Below are 19,553 nucleotides of genomic sequence, written 5' to 3'. Positions count from 1 at the left end.
AGAATGTGATATTTTGATTCATCTCACCACATTTTTTCACCTTGCAACAAACCATTTTAAATAAGCTTTGGCCCAGAGAAGACAGCAGTGTTTCAGTGTTTGGATCATGTTCAGATATGGATTCTTCTTTGCATGATAGAGGTTGTATTTTTGAATGGCACAGGGAACTGTGTTCACAGACAGTGATTTTTGGAAGTACTCCTGAGCCCAGGCAGTGATGTCCATCACAGAATTATGCCCATTTTTAATGCAGTCCCATCTGAGGGTCTGAAGATTACGGACATCCAATATTGTGTTTCAGACTTGTCCCTTGTTCCTGAATCTTTTGATGATATTTTGTACTGTACATTATGATGTATTTAATGTTTTTGCAATTTTACATAGAGGAACATTATTCTGAAACTGTTCTTTTCACAGATTGGTGAACCTCTGCCATCTTTATTCTGAGACACTCTGACTCACTAAGATACTTTGTCATACCTAATCATGTTACTGACTTGTTGCCAATTACAGTAACCTAATTTGTTGCAAAATGTTCTTCCAGCGCTTCTTTGTTGGTACTACTTTTTTCCAGCCTTTTGTTGCCCTGTCTTAACTTTTTTGAGACATGTCGCAGCCAACAATTTAAAAATTACCTTATTTTTTCTTAAAATTGTACATTTTCTCAGTTTAAAAATTTGGTATGTTTTCAATTTTTCATTGTAAATAAAATGTGAGTATATGATATTTGCAAAGCATTGGATTCTGCTTTTATGTAGATTTTACACAGCCCAACTTTTTTGGAAGCTGGGTTGTACATGTACAGTATAGTCATACCAATAGATATTACCTTAGAAATTTGGCATTTAAGCCCTTTCCACAAATGAGGAAAACTTTTGCTAAATTTATATGATAAAGAATGAAACAGAAGATATTGAAATACAAAAAGGTAGGCAGAAACAGCCAACATTACCAAGTGGACAGAAAGTGGCAAGGACATTTTACTGTCGGAATATCCAAGACATATGACTTAGCTCACTAGGCTCCTCCTATAATTAAACATTACATTTGAGTGGACTGACCCCTTAAATGCAAGCACTTTTTGGCATGTTAGTTTTTAAGCTGCAGCATGACATACTAGGCAACACATTTAACAATGAGTTCAGATTTTAGTTTCTCCATGGCTGGAAAGGAAAAGACTAGGACATCTTTACTAGATAAATAATATTACAGTACTTGATTATATTATTTAAGTTGCAGTTCTTTGGCTCATTGAGGCTCTGGCCTGCAGAGGCTACAATCTAAGACACTCATAGTACTTGCCTAAGTAACTTTCATCTTTTGAAGTCAAGTTATTGGATGAGCTGTCAGTGTCACTCAAAACCTTAGCTGTAGTAATGACAAGTCTGAAGTGTTATTAAGATCTGTGATAAATCTTTTTTGACGAACTCCTTTCAATATTTTTCCATAAAATTACCTACATACAGTTCTTTTATAATAAGGTTTTCTCAGAGTCAAGGGAAACTAAAGTTCTTTTTTTTTAAATAAAGCTAATAAATATTCCAGAAAACAGGTCCCACAGAATCAAATAGACAAGGAATTTTATAATTGATATTGAAAAGTGATTTTCATTTCTTATTTAGAATACATTCTTTTCCTCAGGCCTTTTTTTCTGGCTATAAATAGCTTATGCCTAGCATATTTTCTTTTTCAGATGCCCCTAGCTCCTCTGGTAGAGCGTTTTGTGATGATGGTCCAACTTCCTGCTGCAGAGATTCTTCAGCTCCAGCTCTCGGCCCATTTTCATCCACTCTGTCCACTCTTGGACTTCTTCTATCTTGAGAAATGCCACTAACTCTGCTAAGGTCTCCATGTACTGTTTCATTGGGTCCATTCATATCTCCATCAGCCACCCTAACGGATGTCCTACAGAGAACACGTCTCAAGCCTCGTTGGAATGGACGAGCTAGAAGGGCATAAATAATAGGATTCAGGCAGCTGTTAGCATAGGAGAGAGCTACCACAAAGGAGTAAAGTCCATACAACCTTGGACCTGCAGGTAGAGGCCACAACAGATTGATAATGTTTAAGGCATAAAAGGGCAGCCAACACAGGATGAAGGCAGTCACTGCAAGGGCCACCATCTTAGTTACCTTACGTTCGGGACCCTGTCGTCGAGTTGGAGCCACCCTAACCCGATTTCCAGATATTCTTAGCTCAGCCACAATAAGAATATGACATATGCAGATTACAAGCAATGGGCAGAAGAACCCAAGTGCAGCAGTGTACAAGATAAAACCAGTTCTCCAGGCCTGCTGTGGTTCAGGCCAAGCGATATGACACATTCCGGACTCCTTCGGAACTCCAGCAAAGAAAACTACTGGTAGTACAACCAAGAAAGAAGCAATCCAAACAGTTACATTGACACATTTAGCTACTTTGGGTCTTCTCCATTTTATTGACTTGATGGGACGAACCACAGCTAGATATCTGTCTATACTTAGTACAGTTAAGCAGAAAATGCTTGTGAATTGATTGACAGCATCCAGAGCCATTACGATTGTGCATACTGGTGATCCAAATGGCCAGTAGGACATAGCACTCTGGGCAGCAAGAAAGGGCAACCCCAACATGAAAAGGTCATCAGCCAGGGCCAAGTTTAGAATATAGAGAGCAGTGACAGAGTTCTGTCCAGCAGGACTTCGCCATGCTAAGTAAATAACCAAGGTGTTACCCCATAATCCTACTGCACATACAACTAAGTATACCAGTGGAATGAGGAGCCCTGGGGCAGCCACGTTTGGAGTAGATGAAACATTGGCATATAGAGTTGTGTTAATGTCTGCGTAGGAGCTTGGAAGAAGGCTAGTTGGGGATGTTGGTGTCATTTTTAAGCACACGTCAGAACATGGTTGTTTTTGGTTATTGGTATTTTTCCATAAATAATGTCCCTCCTTATTTCTGTAAATCTTTTATTTTAATAAATATTGCCATATTCTATTTTTCTCTTTTGAAAAAAAATAAGCATAGATTGTGCATCTTCCACAATGAAATATTACCAGTTTTTAGTAGATGCCTGAATGATTTCTTTTGGAACCACAACTGTTTCTTTCAAAGCCCTTTTGTTGGCCTTTCTCATCTGTTTTTTTTTAATATGTTGACTTTGTGTTGTAACAAATCTAACTGTAGTGAGGAACAATGTGGTTTTTTAGCGTATTTCTTGACTGAACAGCGTGCTAAAACATGCATCAGTAAGTTTTATTTCTTCTCAGTAATATACTGCCATAGGGGTCTGTGGCTGTGCAGGATGTCCATTTTATGTTATGTCTTCTTGGCAGAAGGTGAATGATTCTCTTCAAATAGGCTGCATCCTCAGTAGGCCAAGAATCTAGCTGTTGATAATCTGTGAAGACAATGAAAGCATATCACATTATTGTAGACCTATCACATAGTATTAAAACCATTACAAATAATGTTTATCAAAAAAGTAGACATTGTACTTCAATTATCCAACCATGTACGTGTTTATATTTATTTATATTTTTGTTTCTTTTGCACAAGACAGGGTATCTAAAATGGACACGGCTTCACCTTACTTACTTAGCTAAATGAACATTTATGCTCCAGAGTAACCATCCTCTATTCCTTTAGTAAATCAGTAGACTAGACATTAAAGGAGTTGTAAAGGTAGAAGGTTTTTTTTTATCTTAATGCATTCTGTGCATTAAGATAAAAGTCTTCTGTGGGCAGGAGCCTACCCCAGCCCCTCTAATACATACCTGCGGCCCCTCTCTGTCCAGCGATGTCCACGAATGTCTCTGCTGTCTGAGACTCTCCCTCCTGATTGGTTGAAACACAGGCAGTGGCGCCACTGGGGGAGGGGACGGGGCCGGTGGCAGGTCTGTGTCTGAATGGATACAGGGAGCTGTGACTCGGCTCAGGTGCCTCTATAGCAAGCTGCTTGCTGTGGGGGCACCCAACAAGAGGGCCGGGCCAGGAGCACAGAAGAGGGACCCGAGAAGAGGAGGATCAGGGATGCTCAGTGCAAATCTACTGCAACAGAGCAGGTAAGTATGACATGTTTATAAATGCCGTGCTAAACTAGTGCTCATTAATAAAAACCCATATAAATGAGGGTAATAGAAAACAAACAGTACTAAAATAATAATAAATAAAGTGCCAAAGTGCTTTGTGACAAAATTCAATAATAATATTCAAGACATATCAATCAAAGTTGCTCCATAGATATATTTCATTTAACATGCTTTAAATCTTATAGTGATATATAAAGCGCTATAGTGCCGGTGACACAATACAGCATTACTGAAGATGAATCAAAAATACATTTGCAAAATAATCATAAAGTCCATAAAAACGTGATCCTGAAACTTGCAATGGTGTTCCAAACATGTTCAGGTGACAACACACTTGTGCTCCCCCCTGTGTAAGTATGCTCACCTCAGGGCATGTGTCCTCACACTTAAGCTTGGTCAATAGACGCCTGAGAACCAACCCTGGGTTATGTGAAGATGGAGAAGCAATGGTTGTCATCCTTGGCTGCTCTCCTGATTGAACTGCAAAACGCTCTATCGTTCTGGGGAGGGGGATTATTTGTTTACATAAAATGGTTTCTCTTGCAATGGTGTTCCAAACACCTCACCAGGAGGTGAAGTGGAGCGATTCACAGCTGTGAGAAAGTGTGGACTGTCTGGACTCTGCAGACTGAGACAGTTTGTTTACTGAGCGCCTTCAGCCTTGGTGAAACCCTCAAAGTAGACAAGAACTCTAAACCCAATTGAAGACTGGTATACTGGTGGAGAGCCATTAAAAGAGAAACTATTTTATGTAAACAAATAACCCCCTTCCCAATGGAGTGTTTTGCAGTCCAATCAGGAGAGCAGCCAAGGATGACAACCATTGCTTAAAATTGCTTAAAGTGGATGTAAACCCGAATTTTCTTTTTATATATATATATCATACTGTAGAGTATAAGATTTCCTATCATTTGAGCTCAGTCTTGCCACACAGAGTTAATCCATCTCTGAGCAATCCTCTTTTATTGTTCAGTGAGAAAAATCTTGACAAACTAAGAAAAACTTTGTCAAATACTCCCCCTTGCTGTGAGTGACAGCCTAAGACATGCATTATTTTTTAATCCCCTTCCCCACTCCTTTCTTCAGCAGCTCTGCAAGGATTGGCTGTTCCACACCTCAGCATGATTTGGCATGCTGAAGTCATGTGGTTACTTTCCTGTCTTTTTACTGGATGTTAGAGATCATAGCAGAAGTTCAGCAGAAGTTCAGTGTTAGAAATAAACAGGAGAAAATGCATATTGACAAGGAGTGTAGAGGTGGGCGGGGTCTACTGACATCATGACTCCACCCACCAAGCTCCAGACAACAGACCCACCCACAGAATATGCAGTTTTTCGGGTCTAATAACAGACAGAGGGGAGACATTTGACAGGTAAAGATACATGCAGGAGGCATGTATATCCTAATAGATAACCCCCATGGCAGTAATTTAGAAAGGATGACATTGGGTTTACACCCACTTTAATTAAAACATTGCTACTGGGCAACTTAGGATCCCACAGTTCCATCTTCACAGAACTCAGAGGCGGTTCGCAGTCATGTATTAACCAAACGTAGCCTCCCTGGCGGGTTTCCCGAGTGTGGCTCGGGGTTAAAATTCAGTACCATTAGCGGTAACCCCGAGCCACACTCGGGATCGCATTGCAGGATCCTGGGGCGGCGTTACTTACCTTGTCCCCGGGATCCTGCGATGTCCCCCGCAGTGTCCGAGGGCTCCGTCCTCCTCCGAAGCCTCTCTGTGCCAGGCTCCGTTCCCTGCGAGCGGCGCGACGCACGGGGGCGGAGCCTGGCGGCAAATTCAAAAAAATTTCAAAATCATAACACATACAGTACTGTAATCTTACAGATTACAGTACTGTATGAAATGATTTCACATCCCTTTTGTCCCCAGTGCTCTGGCCCATGCCCTGCATGCAGTTTTACATGATATACACTGTTCTTTCTGCCTGGAAACTGGAGATTGTCCATAGCAACCAAAAAGTGTCCCTTTACGTCAAAAGTGGCTTTAGACCAGCTAGAAAACAGCGATAGTAAATTAGAACACTTGCAGAATTGAGCGATAGTGAATTGTGGGGAAATTTATTTTATTACTATTTTTTTTTTTTTTTTTTAATTATTTATTTTTATTTATTATATTATAATTTATGTTTTTGTGTTTCAAACTTTATCATACCCGGGATATTTACTAGAGGTTTGGACAGATTTAAGTGTGTTATTGTTAAGATTTACAGACCTACAATATAAAACGCCAAATTTCCATGCAAAATAATTGTACCGCTTTCAGCACCTAAAATCCGAAATAATCATACCGCCAGGGAGGTTAAGTGTGAGGACACATGCCCTGAGGTGAGCATGCTCACACAGGTGGGAGCACAAGTGTGTTGTCACCTGAACACATTTGGAACACCTTTGCAAGTTTCAGGATCACGTTTTTATGGACTTTATGATTATTGTGCAAATGTATTTTTGATTCATCTTCAGTTATGTTGTATTGTGTCACCAGCACTATAGCACTTTATTTATCACTATAAGATTTGGATCATGTTAAAGGAGAAGTCCAGCCTGAGCTTTATAGGCTGTGCTTCTCCTCTGGGTCACAGGAGTGCAATTCGTTTCCCCCGTGACCCGTTTTCAGCGGAAAGCGGTCTGAAGTCGGCTCGCCACTGATGTCACTGCCATCAGTCGAGGCAGTACTTCATCCCGACTTACCAAGTATGGATCCGTCAGCTGCCTTGATTAATGGCAGTCTCAGCGAGTCGCTAAGATGGCCGCTCCCCGCCCCTCCACAGCTCAGCGCTCCAGTGAGCATGGAGAAGCAGAGAGGAGAGACACTGACTTACAGTCAGCAGCTCTCCTCTCGGGGATATGTCAAAACCGAGACATCGGTGGTGTTCAGTGGCTCGGTTCTCCTTGCAGAGATGGCGGGGGACAGATGCAGCATCGGTGTGATGCTGCATCCACATAGGTATGTATGAATAAAACAAAAAACAAAAAAAAACATACTTCTCTTTTAAATAAAATATATCTATGGAGCAACTTTGATTGATATGCCTTGAACATTATTATTGCATTTTGTCACAAAGCACTTTGACACTTTATTTATTATGATTTTAGTATTGTTTGTTTTCTATTACTCTCATTTATATGGGTTTTATTAATGAGCACTAGTTTAGCGTGGCATTTATACACATTTATTTGATATACCACGAGCGTATGAGACATGATCAGTGCCAGTAGCTGATGATCAAGTATTTAACCATTTCAGCCCCGGAAGATTTGGCTGCTCAATGACCAGGTCATTTTTTGTGATTCGGCACTGTGTCGCTTTGACTGATAATTGTGCAGTCGAGCGATACTGTACCCAAACAAAATTGACGTCCTTTTTTTCCCAAAAATAGAGCTTTCTTTTGGTGGTATTTAATCATCTCTGCAGTTTTTATTCTTTGCGCTTTAAACAAAAAAAAGCGACGATTTTGAAAAAAACACAATGGGGGTTTTTTTACGAAAGGAAAATCCACTTTGCACTGCAAATGCACTTGAAAGTGCACTGAAAGTGCACTTGGAAGTAAAGTCGCTGTAGATCCGAGGGGGACATGCAAGGAAAATAAAAAACAGCATTTTAGCTTGCACATGATTAGATAATAAAATCAGCAGAGCTTCCACTCATTTCAGATCTACCCCTTAGATTTAGAGCGACTGCACTTCCAAGTGCACTTTCAGTGCACTTGCAGTGCACTTGCAGTGCAAAGTGGATTTGCCTTTCATAAATAACCCATACTATTTTGTACTTTTTGCTATAATAAATATCCCCAATTTTTTTTAAAAAAAGCTATTTTTTTCCTCAGTCTAGGCCGATATGTATTCTTCTACATAATTTTAGTAAAAAAAAATCACAATAAGCGTATATTGATTGGTTTGGGCAAAAGTTATAGCATCTAAAAATAAGGGGATAGATTTATGGCATTTTTATTATTATTATTATTTTTTTTTACTAGTAATGGCGGTGATCTGCGATTTTTATCGGGGCTGCAACATTATGGCGGACACATGGGGCACTTTTGACACATTTTTGAAACCATTGACAATTATACAGCGATCAGTGCTATAAAAATGCACTGATTACTGTATAAAGGTCACTGGCAGGGAAGGGGTTAACACTAGGGGGCGATCAAGGGGTTAAGTGTGTTCCCTGACTGTGTGTTCTAACTGTGGGGGGAGGGGACTGACTATAGGAGATAACAGATCGTAGTTCCTAGCTATTAGGAACTCATGATCTGCCTCTCCTTGCAGAACAGGGATGTGTGTGTTTACGCACACACACATCCCTGTTCTGCCTCTCGTTGCACCTGCTTTCCCGCTTAGAGGAGCCGGCGTACAGCTACGACAGTTTGCGGGATCATGCCGACCTGCTGCAGTATAATGACGGTGGCTGGTCGGCATGTGGTTAAAGTAAAGTTATTAGTGGTAGCTGGCAAGATTCTTAGATTACAAGTATGACATGTTTGTTATTTTTATAAAAATAAAAAAATGAGACTTTACAATCACTTTAACTATAGAATTGTATTCTATAAATCATATTTATATACTGTAACTTTCATTAAATTACCTTTAAATTCTATTCTTCTGGACAAGTTTTCAATATACCATTGTAAGAACTACTACACTGAACTGTGCTTGACTGTACATTGTCATGACCAGTGTAGATCAGATGTCCCCAACTTCTTAATATCTGCTCGACCATACTCGTACTCCAACCCGCCCCTCACCATTACCTATAATTAATGAGACCACACAAGAAATAGAGTACAAATGGCCATAGCAGCCTTTTTATTAACAAAATATTACCTTAACATGAACGATAAAAACATTAGTCAAAACAGAAACATCCGAGAACAAACTATCAGTCACTAAGCCTGTTGGTCTTTGACAGCAGCCCCAAAGTTATAGTATGTTCCACTTCTACACTGCGGGACCTTTTACCATGATAGGCCTCCAGCCGCAACACACCAGCTCGGAGACAACACACTACCCGCAGTTCAACCATTACCATATTCCAGCTAAACCGTGCTAACTGGAATACACCAGAGGGACACATACCACCGATGAGTCCCGAACCCTTCGTTATCATAGGTTTTTCTTACCACCATCAAAGACCAACAACCGTCACAGCACACAAGGGTAAACCGTTACCCTTGAGTGCCCCGCCACACCCTCAAAGCATGCTGAATCCCGTCCTGCAATCCGAGGGACCATAAATCAATACCCACCACAGATAGGTGCACACCGCCCCCCCTGAAGTACAGCCAGGTTTCTTTCTCCAGTTTCATGTCAGATGACCAGGCCAGGCCCCCACAACCTTGTTTACTTTCTTGTGGTCCTTGTTGATCCTCTCTACTGACCTGGCCAGGCGCCAAGTCGCCCGAGCAACAATGTCGGACCACAAGACAAGCATGTCGGGAAAAGCCGTGTGGAGCCGCAGGAAATCAAACTTGATATCCATAATGAGCTCCCTTATAGACCTAACTCCCAGATCATTCCTGCCGACATGGAGCACCAGAATAGGCATGCAAAACGATGCACTTCAGGCACAACCCCGCTCCACATCATGCCTGGTACCCCCAACCAGCGGATACAAGCATCCCACCTAGAAATGCCCAGCTGCCTGCCATTAGGCCTAACGTCAGCTCGCCTGGCCCCCCAAAACACATATGAGTGGCCTATGATCCAGACGAGGCGCATCTGCTCGCCACATGAAAGAAAAGAACAAATCACTATGGAATAACACCAAGACAAACGACAGAGACGTACATAACACAAAAAGCATACACAGACAGGGACCCCCAACTCCCTCCCCTTCTCTTGACATCTGACAACAACTGCGGACAAATGTAGATGAGGAATCTCCTAGAGTCCCATCTACCAATCCGCTTAACAGCTGCCTCGTCCAACCAGCACCGTGCGGCCTCCGTGGCCGCCCCAATGTGGAAGGAGTGCGAGGCGTACTGTTTGTCATCTAAACCTGCTGCCCTGAGACACTTCCAGAAAATAGAAATAAACTGGAATTTAGATAGAGGACACCCATCAACATGCAACAAAAATGACCCAGCCACAACTGGGTGTACCCCAAGAAACTCCCTTACTGCTCCCACCAGGCACAAGGGAGAACCCGGCAGAGAAAACAGCTGCACTTGCGTGCTCTTGCCTGACTGATCTGTCTTTGAGCAGCAACTGGACACTGTCCACCCCGCAAATGATATCCTGAGCCAACATGCCCCCCTGAAGCAGTTTAGATGGGCTGACAAGTTCACCAATTCAAAAGGCTCCAAAAAAAGGCAAGAGAGAATGCCGCTTTAAATAAGGAAACCTCGTAAGCTGTTTCACACAAAAAGCCCAACTGAGTGAAAATGGCCTGTAGATTTGCAAAGGACACAGAACGCTGAGCATCCTGCTGCTTATGCGACCTACGATACCTTTTTAGAGCCTGTCGGACCCAAAAATCTTTGGCGAAATTGCAACAGCCCTGTTTGAAGAAAAACGCTAAACCCACCAGCTTCCACTCAATGGCAGACACCGACACCCCCTGCTCCAAGTTTCTGCAAACAAAGTAAAGGACCATCAGCCTTACCTCCGAACCAGCCATGTCTACCATGGCCATACTTTGGCATAGGCCGCCCACCTAGCCTCACTCACCTACCATTTGATCCATCCTGCGATGAACCCAAGGCAATCTCCCACAGCCATGTGGAACAAGGGACAAAACACCCTGCCCATGGGAATAATGCGACATGTAAAATTCAACTTACCTTACAAAGATTGTAGCTTTCTAAGATGAATCTTGCGGAGTCCCAAGGTCCCACAAATCTCAGCCTTGAGGGCTTTAAGCTTATCCTCCGGCAGGCGACATTCCATGGCACAGGAGTCCAGAACTATGCCCAGGAAATTAAGAGTGGTAGTCGGCCTCTCCATTTTATCTGCGGCCAAGGGGATCTCAAATCGACCAGCGACGTGCTGCAGCATGGATAGGAGAACTGCACAGCTGTTAGAGGAAGGTGACCCCACGCAAAGGAAATCATCCAAATAATGGATGATGGAATTCAACCCCGAAACAACCCATTCGACAAAGGAGCTGAATGTCTCGAACAAAGCTCATGAAATGGAGCAGCCCATGGGAAGGCAACGATCCACACAATATGCCTCTTGCCAGCAGCAGCCAAGCAGACGGAAGCTGTCCGGGTTGGACCTGAAGCAAGTGGAACCCAGATTTAATGTCGGATTTAGCCATCAGGGCCCCTTTCCCATTGCGGTGAACCCAGCTAACTGCTGCATCGAAGGAAGTGTAATGCCCTGTACACACGGCCGGATTTTCCAATGGAAAATGTGTGATAGGACCTTGTTGTCGGAAATTCCGACCATGTGTAGGCTCCATCACACATTTTCCATAGGAATTTCCGACACACAAAGTTTGAGAGCTGGCTATAAAATCTTCCGACAACAAAATCCGTTATCGGAAATTCCGATCGTGTGTACACAATTCCGACGCACAAAGTGCCACACATGCTCGGAGTCAAGCAGAAGAGCAGCACTGGCTATTGAATTAAATTTTTCTCGGCTTGTCGTACGTGTTGTACATCACTGCGTTCTTGACGTTCGGAATTTCCGACCAACTTTGTGTGACTGTGTGTATGCAAGACAAGTTTGAGCCAACATCCGTCAGAAAAAATCCCATGGATTTTGTTGTCGGAAAATCCTATTGTGTGTACAGGGCATTAGACACTGTAGACGCCTCTGAATCTATCGCGTCATTAACTGACCCACCCTTCGGGAAAGAAAGGAGGTGAATAAGGCTCAATGGAGGGCTGGAGCATCCCAATAAGTACATTCCATTGAGTGACATTGGTAAAACCAGTCAGGGACCAGCACTGCTGGAGCTGAGGGACTCTCCTAGCTGCGGGGGGGAAGAACTCCTCCAGTGATAGTGGGGGGAAGCAAAGGGAAAGGAAAGACAGATGCTGGTGGTAGAGGACTCAATTCTTAGAAGGACAGAGAGGAAAATCTGTAACAAAGACCTGAAGTGCTGAACTGTATGTTGTCTACCGGGCGTTCAGGTTCGGCACATCATGGATCTGGTGGACAGATTACTGGGAGGGGCTGGGGAATACCCGGCTCATAGTGCATGTTGGCACCACTGACAAAGTCAGAGGCAGATCGAGTGTCCTAAAGAATGATTTTAGGGACTTGGGAGCTAAATTGAGGAAAAGGACCTCCAAGGTAGTATTCTCAGGAATACTACCAGTACATCGAGCCACACCAGAAAGGCAGAGGGAGATTAGGGAAGTAAACAAGTGGCTGAAGAGCTGGTGTAGTAAGGAGGGGTTTGGGTTCCTGGAGGACTGGGCTGACTTTTCAGTCGATCACTAGTGCTATAGAAGGGACGGACTGCACCTAAATGAGGAGGGGGCAGATCAGCTGGGAGTAAAGATAGCCAAAAATTTAGAGGGGTAAACGGGGAGGCAACGGGGGGGGGGGCAGAGGTAGAGATAGTCAGCGCAGAACATATTCCAGAGGGTAGTATTGGGGGCATTAGTGGTAGGTTGACTAAAGCACATAAACCCAAGGTAAGTATAGTAACAAGTCCTAGTTGCAATCTCGGAACACCCAATAAGAGGATAGTATGAGACCGATCTAAACTATGTGGCATGTTCACCAATGCTGGGAACCTGGCGGACAAGATGGGTGAACAATAGATACTGTTGTACGAGGAGGATTTGGATTTTGTGGAAATCTCAGAGACCTGGTTCAACAGCTCTCATGATTGGCTGGCAACCATTCAAGGGTATACCCTTTATCGCAGGGATAGAGAAGGTAAAAAAGGGGGAGAGGTGTGTCTATATATCAAGAATAATGTACAAGTGAATGTGAGAGATGACATCACTAAGGGAGCTAGGGAGGAGGTGGAATCCTTATGGGTAGAGCTCCAAAGGGATGAAGCTAAGGGGAAAATAATACTGGGAGTATGCTATAGGCCCCCTAACCTGAGGGAGGAGGGCGAAACAGATCTTCTATCACAATTTAGATTAACGGCAAGGATGGAAAGTGTTATCATAATGGGGGATTTTAATTATCCAGACATAGACTGGGCGGAGGGAACTACGCATTCGTCTAAGGCTCGCCAGTTCCTAAATGTCTTGCAGGACAATTTCTTGGTTCACATGGTAGATGCACCAACTGGAAATAAAGCGTTACTGGATCTACTGATTACCAACAATACAGACCTGATCACGGATGTGGAAATACGGGGCAATTTAAGAAACAGCGATCACAGGTCAATTGGCTTCCGTATAAATCACACAAATAGGAAACATGAAGGGAATACAAAGACACTGAATTTCAAAAGAGCCAACTTCCCTAAACTACGAACCTTGTTAGAAGGCATGAATTGGGATAAAATCTTAGGAACAAAGAACACGGAGGAGAGATGGGTTTGCTTTAAGAGCATATTAAATAAGGGCATTAGCCAATGCATTCCATTGGGTAATAAATTTAAAAGAGCGAACAAAAGTCCTGGATGGCTTAACTCCAATGTAAAAATGCATATAAAAGCAAAGGAAGCAAAGGAGAAGGCCTTCAAAAAATACAAGGTTGAGGGATCATCATCAGCATTCAGACTTTATAAAGAATGCAACAAGAAATGTAAGGGTGCAATTAGGGAAGCTGAGATGGAACACGAAAGACACATAGCGGGGGGGGGGGGGGGGGGCAAAAAAAATCCCAAGAAATTCTTTAAGTATGTAAACAGTAAAAAAGGGAGGACAGACCACATTGACCCCATAAAGAATGAGGAAGGACATCTGGTTACAAAGGATGGGGAGATAGCAAATTTATTCAAAAGAAACAAAAGTGTGGCGCTATATATCACATCCACAGCCGTGTGTATTACAATAAAGACATATAAAAATAGTGAATACTACCAAAAAATGTATGATCATAAAATGAATAGTGTCAAATAATTAATCAGTGTTGATCACATATAAAGTAAATACACGATAATACTTAATCATCAGATGTGCCAGTGATTAGTAGAAACCCGTGCTGGTTCCATGAGCCAGACACCAAACATAAAAAACATGAAACTTTAAAAGTCCATAAAAAATGTGTAGAAAAATAGTGAAGAAAACATCAACAGAGTTCAAAGGGGGTGATGCATGGCCAGATGGTATTCACAGAATTTTAGTCGCACCAAATCTGGCGAGTGGGCAGAAGGGAGACCACAAGTGTGCATAGATTGTACATCAGTGCCGGGGCCAACACCAGGAATAGAAGAGGCTTACCGGAAAAAATTGACCTGAAATGGCGTACGCCAGACAAGTCAAAAAAGCATAATAACCACTGGTTCTGGGAAATGCGTCTTGTCAGATGTCATCAACAGATGGTGGAAAGAAAAGGGGGGGTCAGCATGGCTTCCTCTCCCATAGGTTATCCAGCATAAGCCAAACGTGTAGTTTCATATGCCATGCAAGGAGCAAACAAAACTCACATAGCGTACTAACGTTTTAAAACACTAGTTTATTAAAATAATAAAAAACAGACTCACATTTGGAAGAACGAAACAGAGCTCAAATATCAAATAGCGGCGATCGTGAGGGGTCCACCCGACATGTTTCAGCTAAGGAGCCGTCATCTGGGGTATGGACCACCCTCACCTCACCGCTCAATAAACAGAAGATGACCCCCACTGGGAGTGTCTACAAACCGGAAGTGCAACAAGTAAGAATCACTACCGGTTTTCAGGGTCATAGGATGACTAATTGAATAGTTATATTAAGAACAAATTAATGAAGCAGAGAACCATGTATCTCATGTTTCTAAATTAGGAGATTAAAAATGAAAAATAAGTACAAAAAAACGGTAAGCTGTGCCCTGAATCAGTCCATCTATCAGGAACTGGTCAGAGCTCTAGCCAAGCCTCCCTTTCAGCCAGCCTGCTCCTCAAGCCTCACTTTCATATGTGATGCACTTCCCATCACACAGAGAGGAAGTAATACCACTGCACTCCATAAGGAGGAAACCAAGCCTCAATCTGAGGCGAAGTGTCAGCAGAGAGGAGAAATAAGTCAGTGCACTGAAAAAAGGCATTAGTGTTAAAATAAAAACAGATTGAAAAAGAAAAAGAAAAAAAGGGGATAAAAATTATTACACAAGGCTAATGCTTGCAATAACATTACCTTATAAAGGTGATACAAGGACATTCTATTAAGGTTAATTAGTGATCAATATTAGAATCATGGACCATAATATTAAAGGGACACTGCCAATGGGGGACATCAACAGCGTACATAACAAAAATTGCATTCTGAATTAAACCATAATTATCCCGGACTCCATGACATAAATTAAGACAACCAATAATCATCTTGTATAGTAAAAAAATAACAATATTCTTTGTCATTTAGACAATAAGATAGATCATATTTATATTCAAGCTTGGTTAATAAAAGAGTTGATGTCCCACTCCACGTTGATACCCTGTGGAAAATGGGACCCCAACTCATATACCCAGTAGGTCTCTAAACGTGAGACACCTCTAATAGCAAATTTATTGAATTTTTTCTTCTCCTCTGTCTTCACGAGGGAATCGGGGGCTTCAGTAACCAAAACTGCAGTGTTTATCCTTATGACACATCACAGGAAGCACCTTCATGGTTATACGAGGACAGAAATGAAATTAGACTTGGGAAACTTAAGATTAATAAATACCCGGGACCAGATGGCTTGCATCCCAGTGTACTCAGGGAACTCAGTCAAGTAATTGCCAGACCATTGTCCCTTATTTTTACTGACATTCTACTGACTGGAATGGTACCAGCTAATCGGAGAAAAACCAGTGTAGCACCAATATTTAAAAAGGGCCCAAAATATATCCCTGGGAATTACAGACCAGTTAGCCTAACATCAATAGTATGCAAGCTCTTGGAGGGGATGATAAGGGACTATATACAAGATTTTAGTAATGAGAACGGTATCATTAGCAGTAATCAGCATGGATTCATAAAGAATTGTTCTTGGCAAACCAATTTATTAACCTTCTACGAGGAGGTGAGTTGCCACCTAGATAAAGGAAGGCCCGTAGACATGGGGTATCTGGATTTTGCAAAAGCATTTGACACAGTTCCCCATAAACGTTTACTGTAAAAAATAAGGTCCGTTGGCATTGACCACGGGGTGAGTACATGGATTGAAAACTGGCTACAAGGGCAAGTTCAAAGGGTGGTGATAAATAGGGAATACTCGGAATGGTCAGGGGTGGGTAGTGGGGTCCCCCAGGGTTCTGTGCTGGGACTAATCCTATTTATTTTGTTCATAAACGACCTGGAGGATAGGGTAAACAGTTCAATCTCTGTATTTGCAGACGATACTAAGCCTAGCAGGGCAATAACTTCTCCACAGGATGTGGTAACCTTGCAAAAAGATCTGAACAAATTAATGGGGTGGGCAACTACATGGCAAATGAGGTTTAATGTAGAAAAATGTAAAATAATGCATTTGGGTGGCAAAAATATGAATGCCATCTATACACTGGGGGAGAACCTCTGGGGGAATCTAGGATGAAAAAGGACCTGGGGGTCCTAGTAGATGATAGGCTCAGCAATGGCATGCAATGCCAAGCTTCTGCTAACAAAGCAAACTGAATATTGGCATGCATTAAAAAGGGGATCAACTCCAGAGATAAAATCATAATTCTCCCCTCTATAAGACTCTTGTCCGGCTGCACCTAGAGTATGCTGTCTAGTTCTGGGCACCAGTCCTCAGCATTGGCGCCTGGTACTCAAAATTCTGGGGGGCGCAAACAAACTGAAAAATACTGAAACCCCCCCATCAATTGCAGCCACACTGTGCCCATCAAATGAAGCCATTGTGCCCATCAAACGCAGCCAATGTGCCCATCAAACACAGCCACTTTTGCCCAAACGCAGCCACTTGTGCCATCAAATGAAGCCACATGTGCCCATCATATGCAGCCACTGTGCCCATCATATGCAGCCATTGTGCCCATCAAACGCAGCCACTGTGCCCATCAAACGCAGCCACTGTGCCCATCAAACGCAGCCACTGTGCCCATCAAACGCAGCCACTTGTGCCCATCAAATGCAGCCACTTGTGCCCATCAAATGCAGCCACTGTGCTCAGCACCCCTCCCCCCGCACGCGTGGCTTTTATGGCACTGCAGTAGCTCCTCTCAGAGTGGCAGCGACCTCTGCTCCAGCACGTGTCTCCTCCACTCCTCTTCCTAAGCGCCAGGCATCCAATAGGGCTGCCCGGCGCTTTGGCCAATCAGGAAGCAGGTCTGCCTCCTGATTGGCGGGGAGGAAGGTTAGTGTGGAAATAGTGAAAATTCATTTGCTATCGTCACACAGTTGGGTGGGATCCGGGTGCACCCTCTGCGCCCTGAGCCCACCCCATTTTGAAGCCTATTAGAGCCTCTGGCTCTAATCAGGTGCTTCAAAAAGTACCACCCCCTCCCACCCCCGCCATAGAAATCCATGTATCCGGCGTCCTGAAAGGGGGCGGGCACATGGATTGGGGGGGGCGGCGCCCGTGCTCCCACAGTGCACGGGCCGCCACTGGTCCTCAGGAAGGATGTACTGGAAATGGAGTGAGTACAAATAAGGGCAACAAAGCTAATAAAGGGTCTGGAGGATATTAGTTATGAGGAAAAGTTGCGAGCACTGAACTTATTCCCTCTGGAGAAGAGACGCTTGAGAGGGGATATGATTTCAATTTATATATACTGTACTGGTGACTCCACAATAGGGATAAAACTTTTTCGCGGAAGGGAGTTTAACAAGACATGTGGCCACTCATTAAAATTTGAAGAAAAGAGGTTTAACCTTAAACTACGTAGAGGGTTCTTTATTGTAAGAGCGGCAAGGATGTGGATATCCCTTCCACAGGCGGTGAAAAACTATTAGATAAGCACCTGAATTACCACAACATACAGGGATATACAATGTAATACTAACATATAATCTCACACATAGGTTGGACTTGATGGACTTGTGTCTTCTTTCAACCTCACCTACTATGTAACTATGTAACAATGAGGCTTCTTCTTGGGCACCACACACAGAGGCGAGATCACTAAATCCAGCAAAAGCTTAACTGGGAAAGGCCCACCCAATGCAACCCAGGGCCACTTCCTTCCCCAGTTTTTCAGAAACCGCCCCAGAATGCTGCAAGGCTGAGCGGAAATTCTGCGCCATAGGTGGGACAGTAGCCAAGGAACACGGGATCCGAAAACCCTCTGAGAATCCCGCACCCAGCAGCCGAGCAGCATCCCAGTCTGGATGTCTATTTAGGAAAGGTTGCATCTTTTCCCCCCTGACCGGCGTCATCCCACTTGTTAGCATACTCCCACGGCATGGGATGCAAACCTCCGCAGCCATAGCATTCATGTTTAAAGCAGCAAGCCTCTCCAAACTTACATGATTCCTCGTTGTACTGCCAGCAGAAACCCCACTTCTTTGTGGCCGGTTGTCCAGAGGCAGCTGTAACACCGCCCCCCCCCTGGAAAAAACTAGTTCGGGGCCCACGCTGAAGACATAAGTCGCATCCAGAGGCTAATGTCCTTGTGGTCCCAGAGACGGATGGTTGGCCCTCCGCTGCCGGAACTGCTCATCATACCGTAGCCATGCGGATCCCTCGTAGACCCCGTGTGCCTCGCAGATGGCATCCATGTAACAAAAGAGCGCTGAACAATGTTCCTGATTCTTTTACCCAATGAAGTCGCCATGATGGCAAATGCCTGCAACCAGTTAGTGAACGTACGCGGAATCAATCTGTAACGCCACTTCTCCTCATCCTCCTTCTTGCTGTCGTCGGGCTTGAGCCTATCCAAATTAAATATTTCCAGGGGTAGTAATGAGAAGATTTCCACATACTCACCCTTACAAATCTTGGCCCGTACCTCAGGCTTCAAATGCACCCCCAACTGCCCCTCAAAGCAGACTTAAACTTCGTATTTAGCCACGTCGGCAATCCAAACTGAATCTGGTTTTCCTGCGACATCCTGCGTCGATCCGGCCTTGTCCCCCGACACTGAACCTACAGACACTAAGGCCGGAGCTGGCTCCACTAACCCCGCAGAGGATAGGATGGGCACTGTAACAGGGAAGAGCACCGCCCCCCCAGACCCAGACCCTGGGCCGCCCTCCACAGACCCACCGCCCGGCGCAACCACCACTGAAGCAAACCCCCTAGCAAGTCCTGCAACATTGCGTCTGACCCGGAAGTGACAGGCGGCATTCCCGCCACTGGCACTTATCAGCAGCTGAGCCCACGGCAGACTGTGATGCAGCTCTAGTAGCCAGTGAATCACTCCCACCCCCTACTGCCAACAGCCTGCACAATGCAGCACTCAAAGACACATTAGACAAAGAAGAACACCCACCAGCCCCCACCAGCCACAGATCCCGAATACACCGA

The 19,553-nt window shown here is 43.7% G+C and overlaps 1 protein-coding gene across 1 annotated transcript in view; it reads right to left on the bottom strand.

Annotated features, from left to right (window-relative positions):
• Window positions 1-1,579: 1,579 nt before the first annotated feature.
• SSTR3 (somatostatin receptor 3) overlaps window positions 1,580-19,553 on the bottom strand; it is a 50,729-nt gene continuing 32,755 nt past the window's right edge. The window contains exon 2 of the mRNA XM_073592478.1: window positions 1,580-3,382. Coding sequence (XP_073448579.1) covers window positions 1,656-2,867 — 1,212 coding nt within the window. The 5' untranslated portion in view covers window positions 2,868-3,382 and the 3' untranslated portion in view covers window positions 1,580-1,655. The remainder of the gene's footprint in view (window positions 3,383-19,553) is intronic.

Source organism: Aquarana catesbeiana, linkage group LG07 (genome assembly GCF_042186555.1).
Source record: "Aquarana catesbeiana isolate 2022-GZ linkage group LG07, ASM4218655v1, whole genome shotgun sequence".
Lineage (NCBI taxonomy): Eukaryota > Metazoa > Chordata > Amphibia > Anura > Ranidae > Aquarana > Aquarana catesbeiana.
This window is presented reverse-complemented; position numbering and strand designations above follow the sequence as displayed.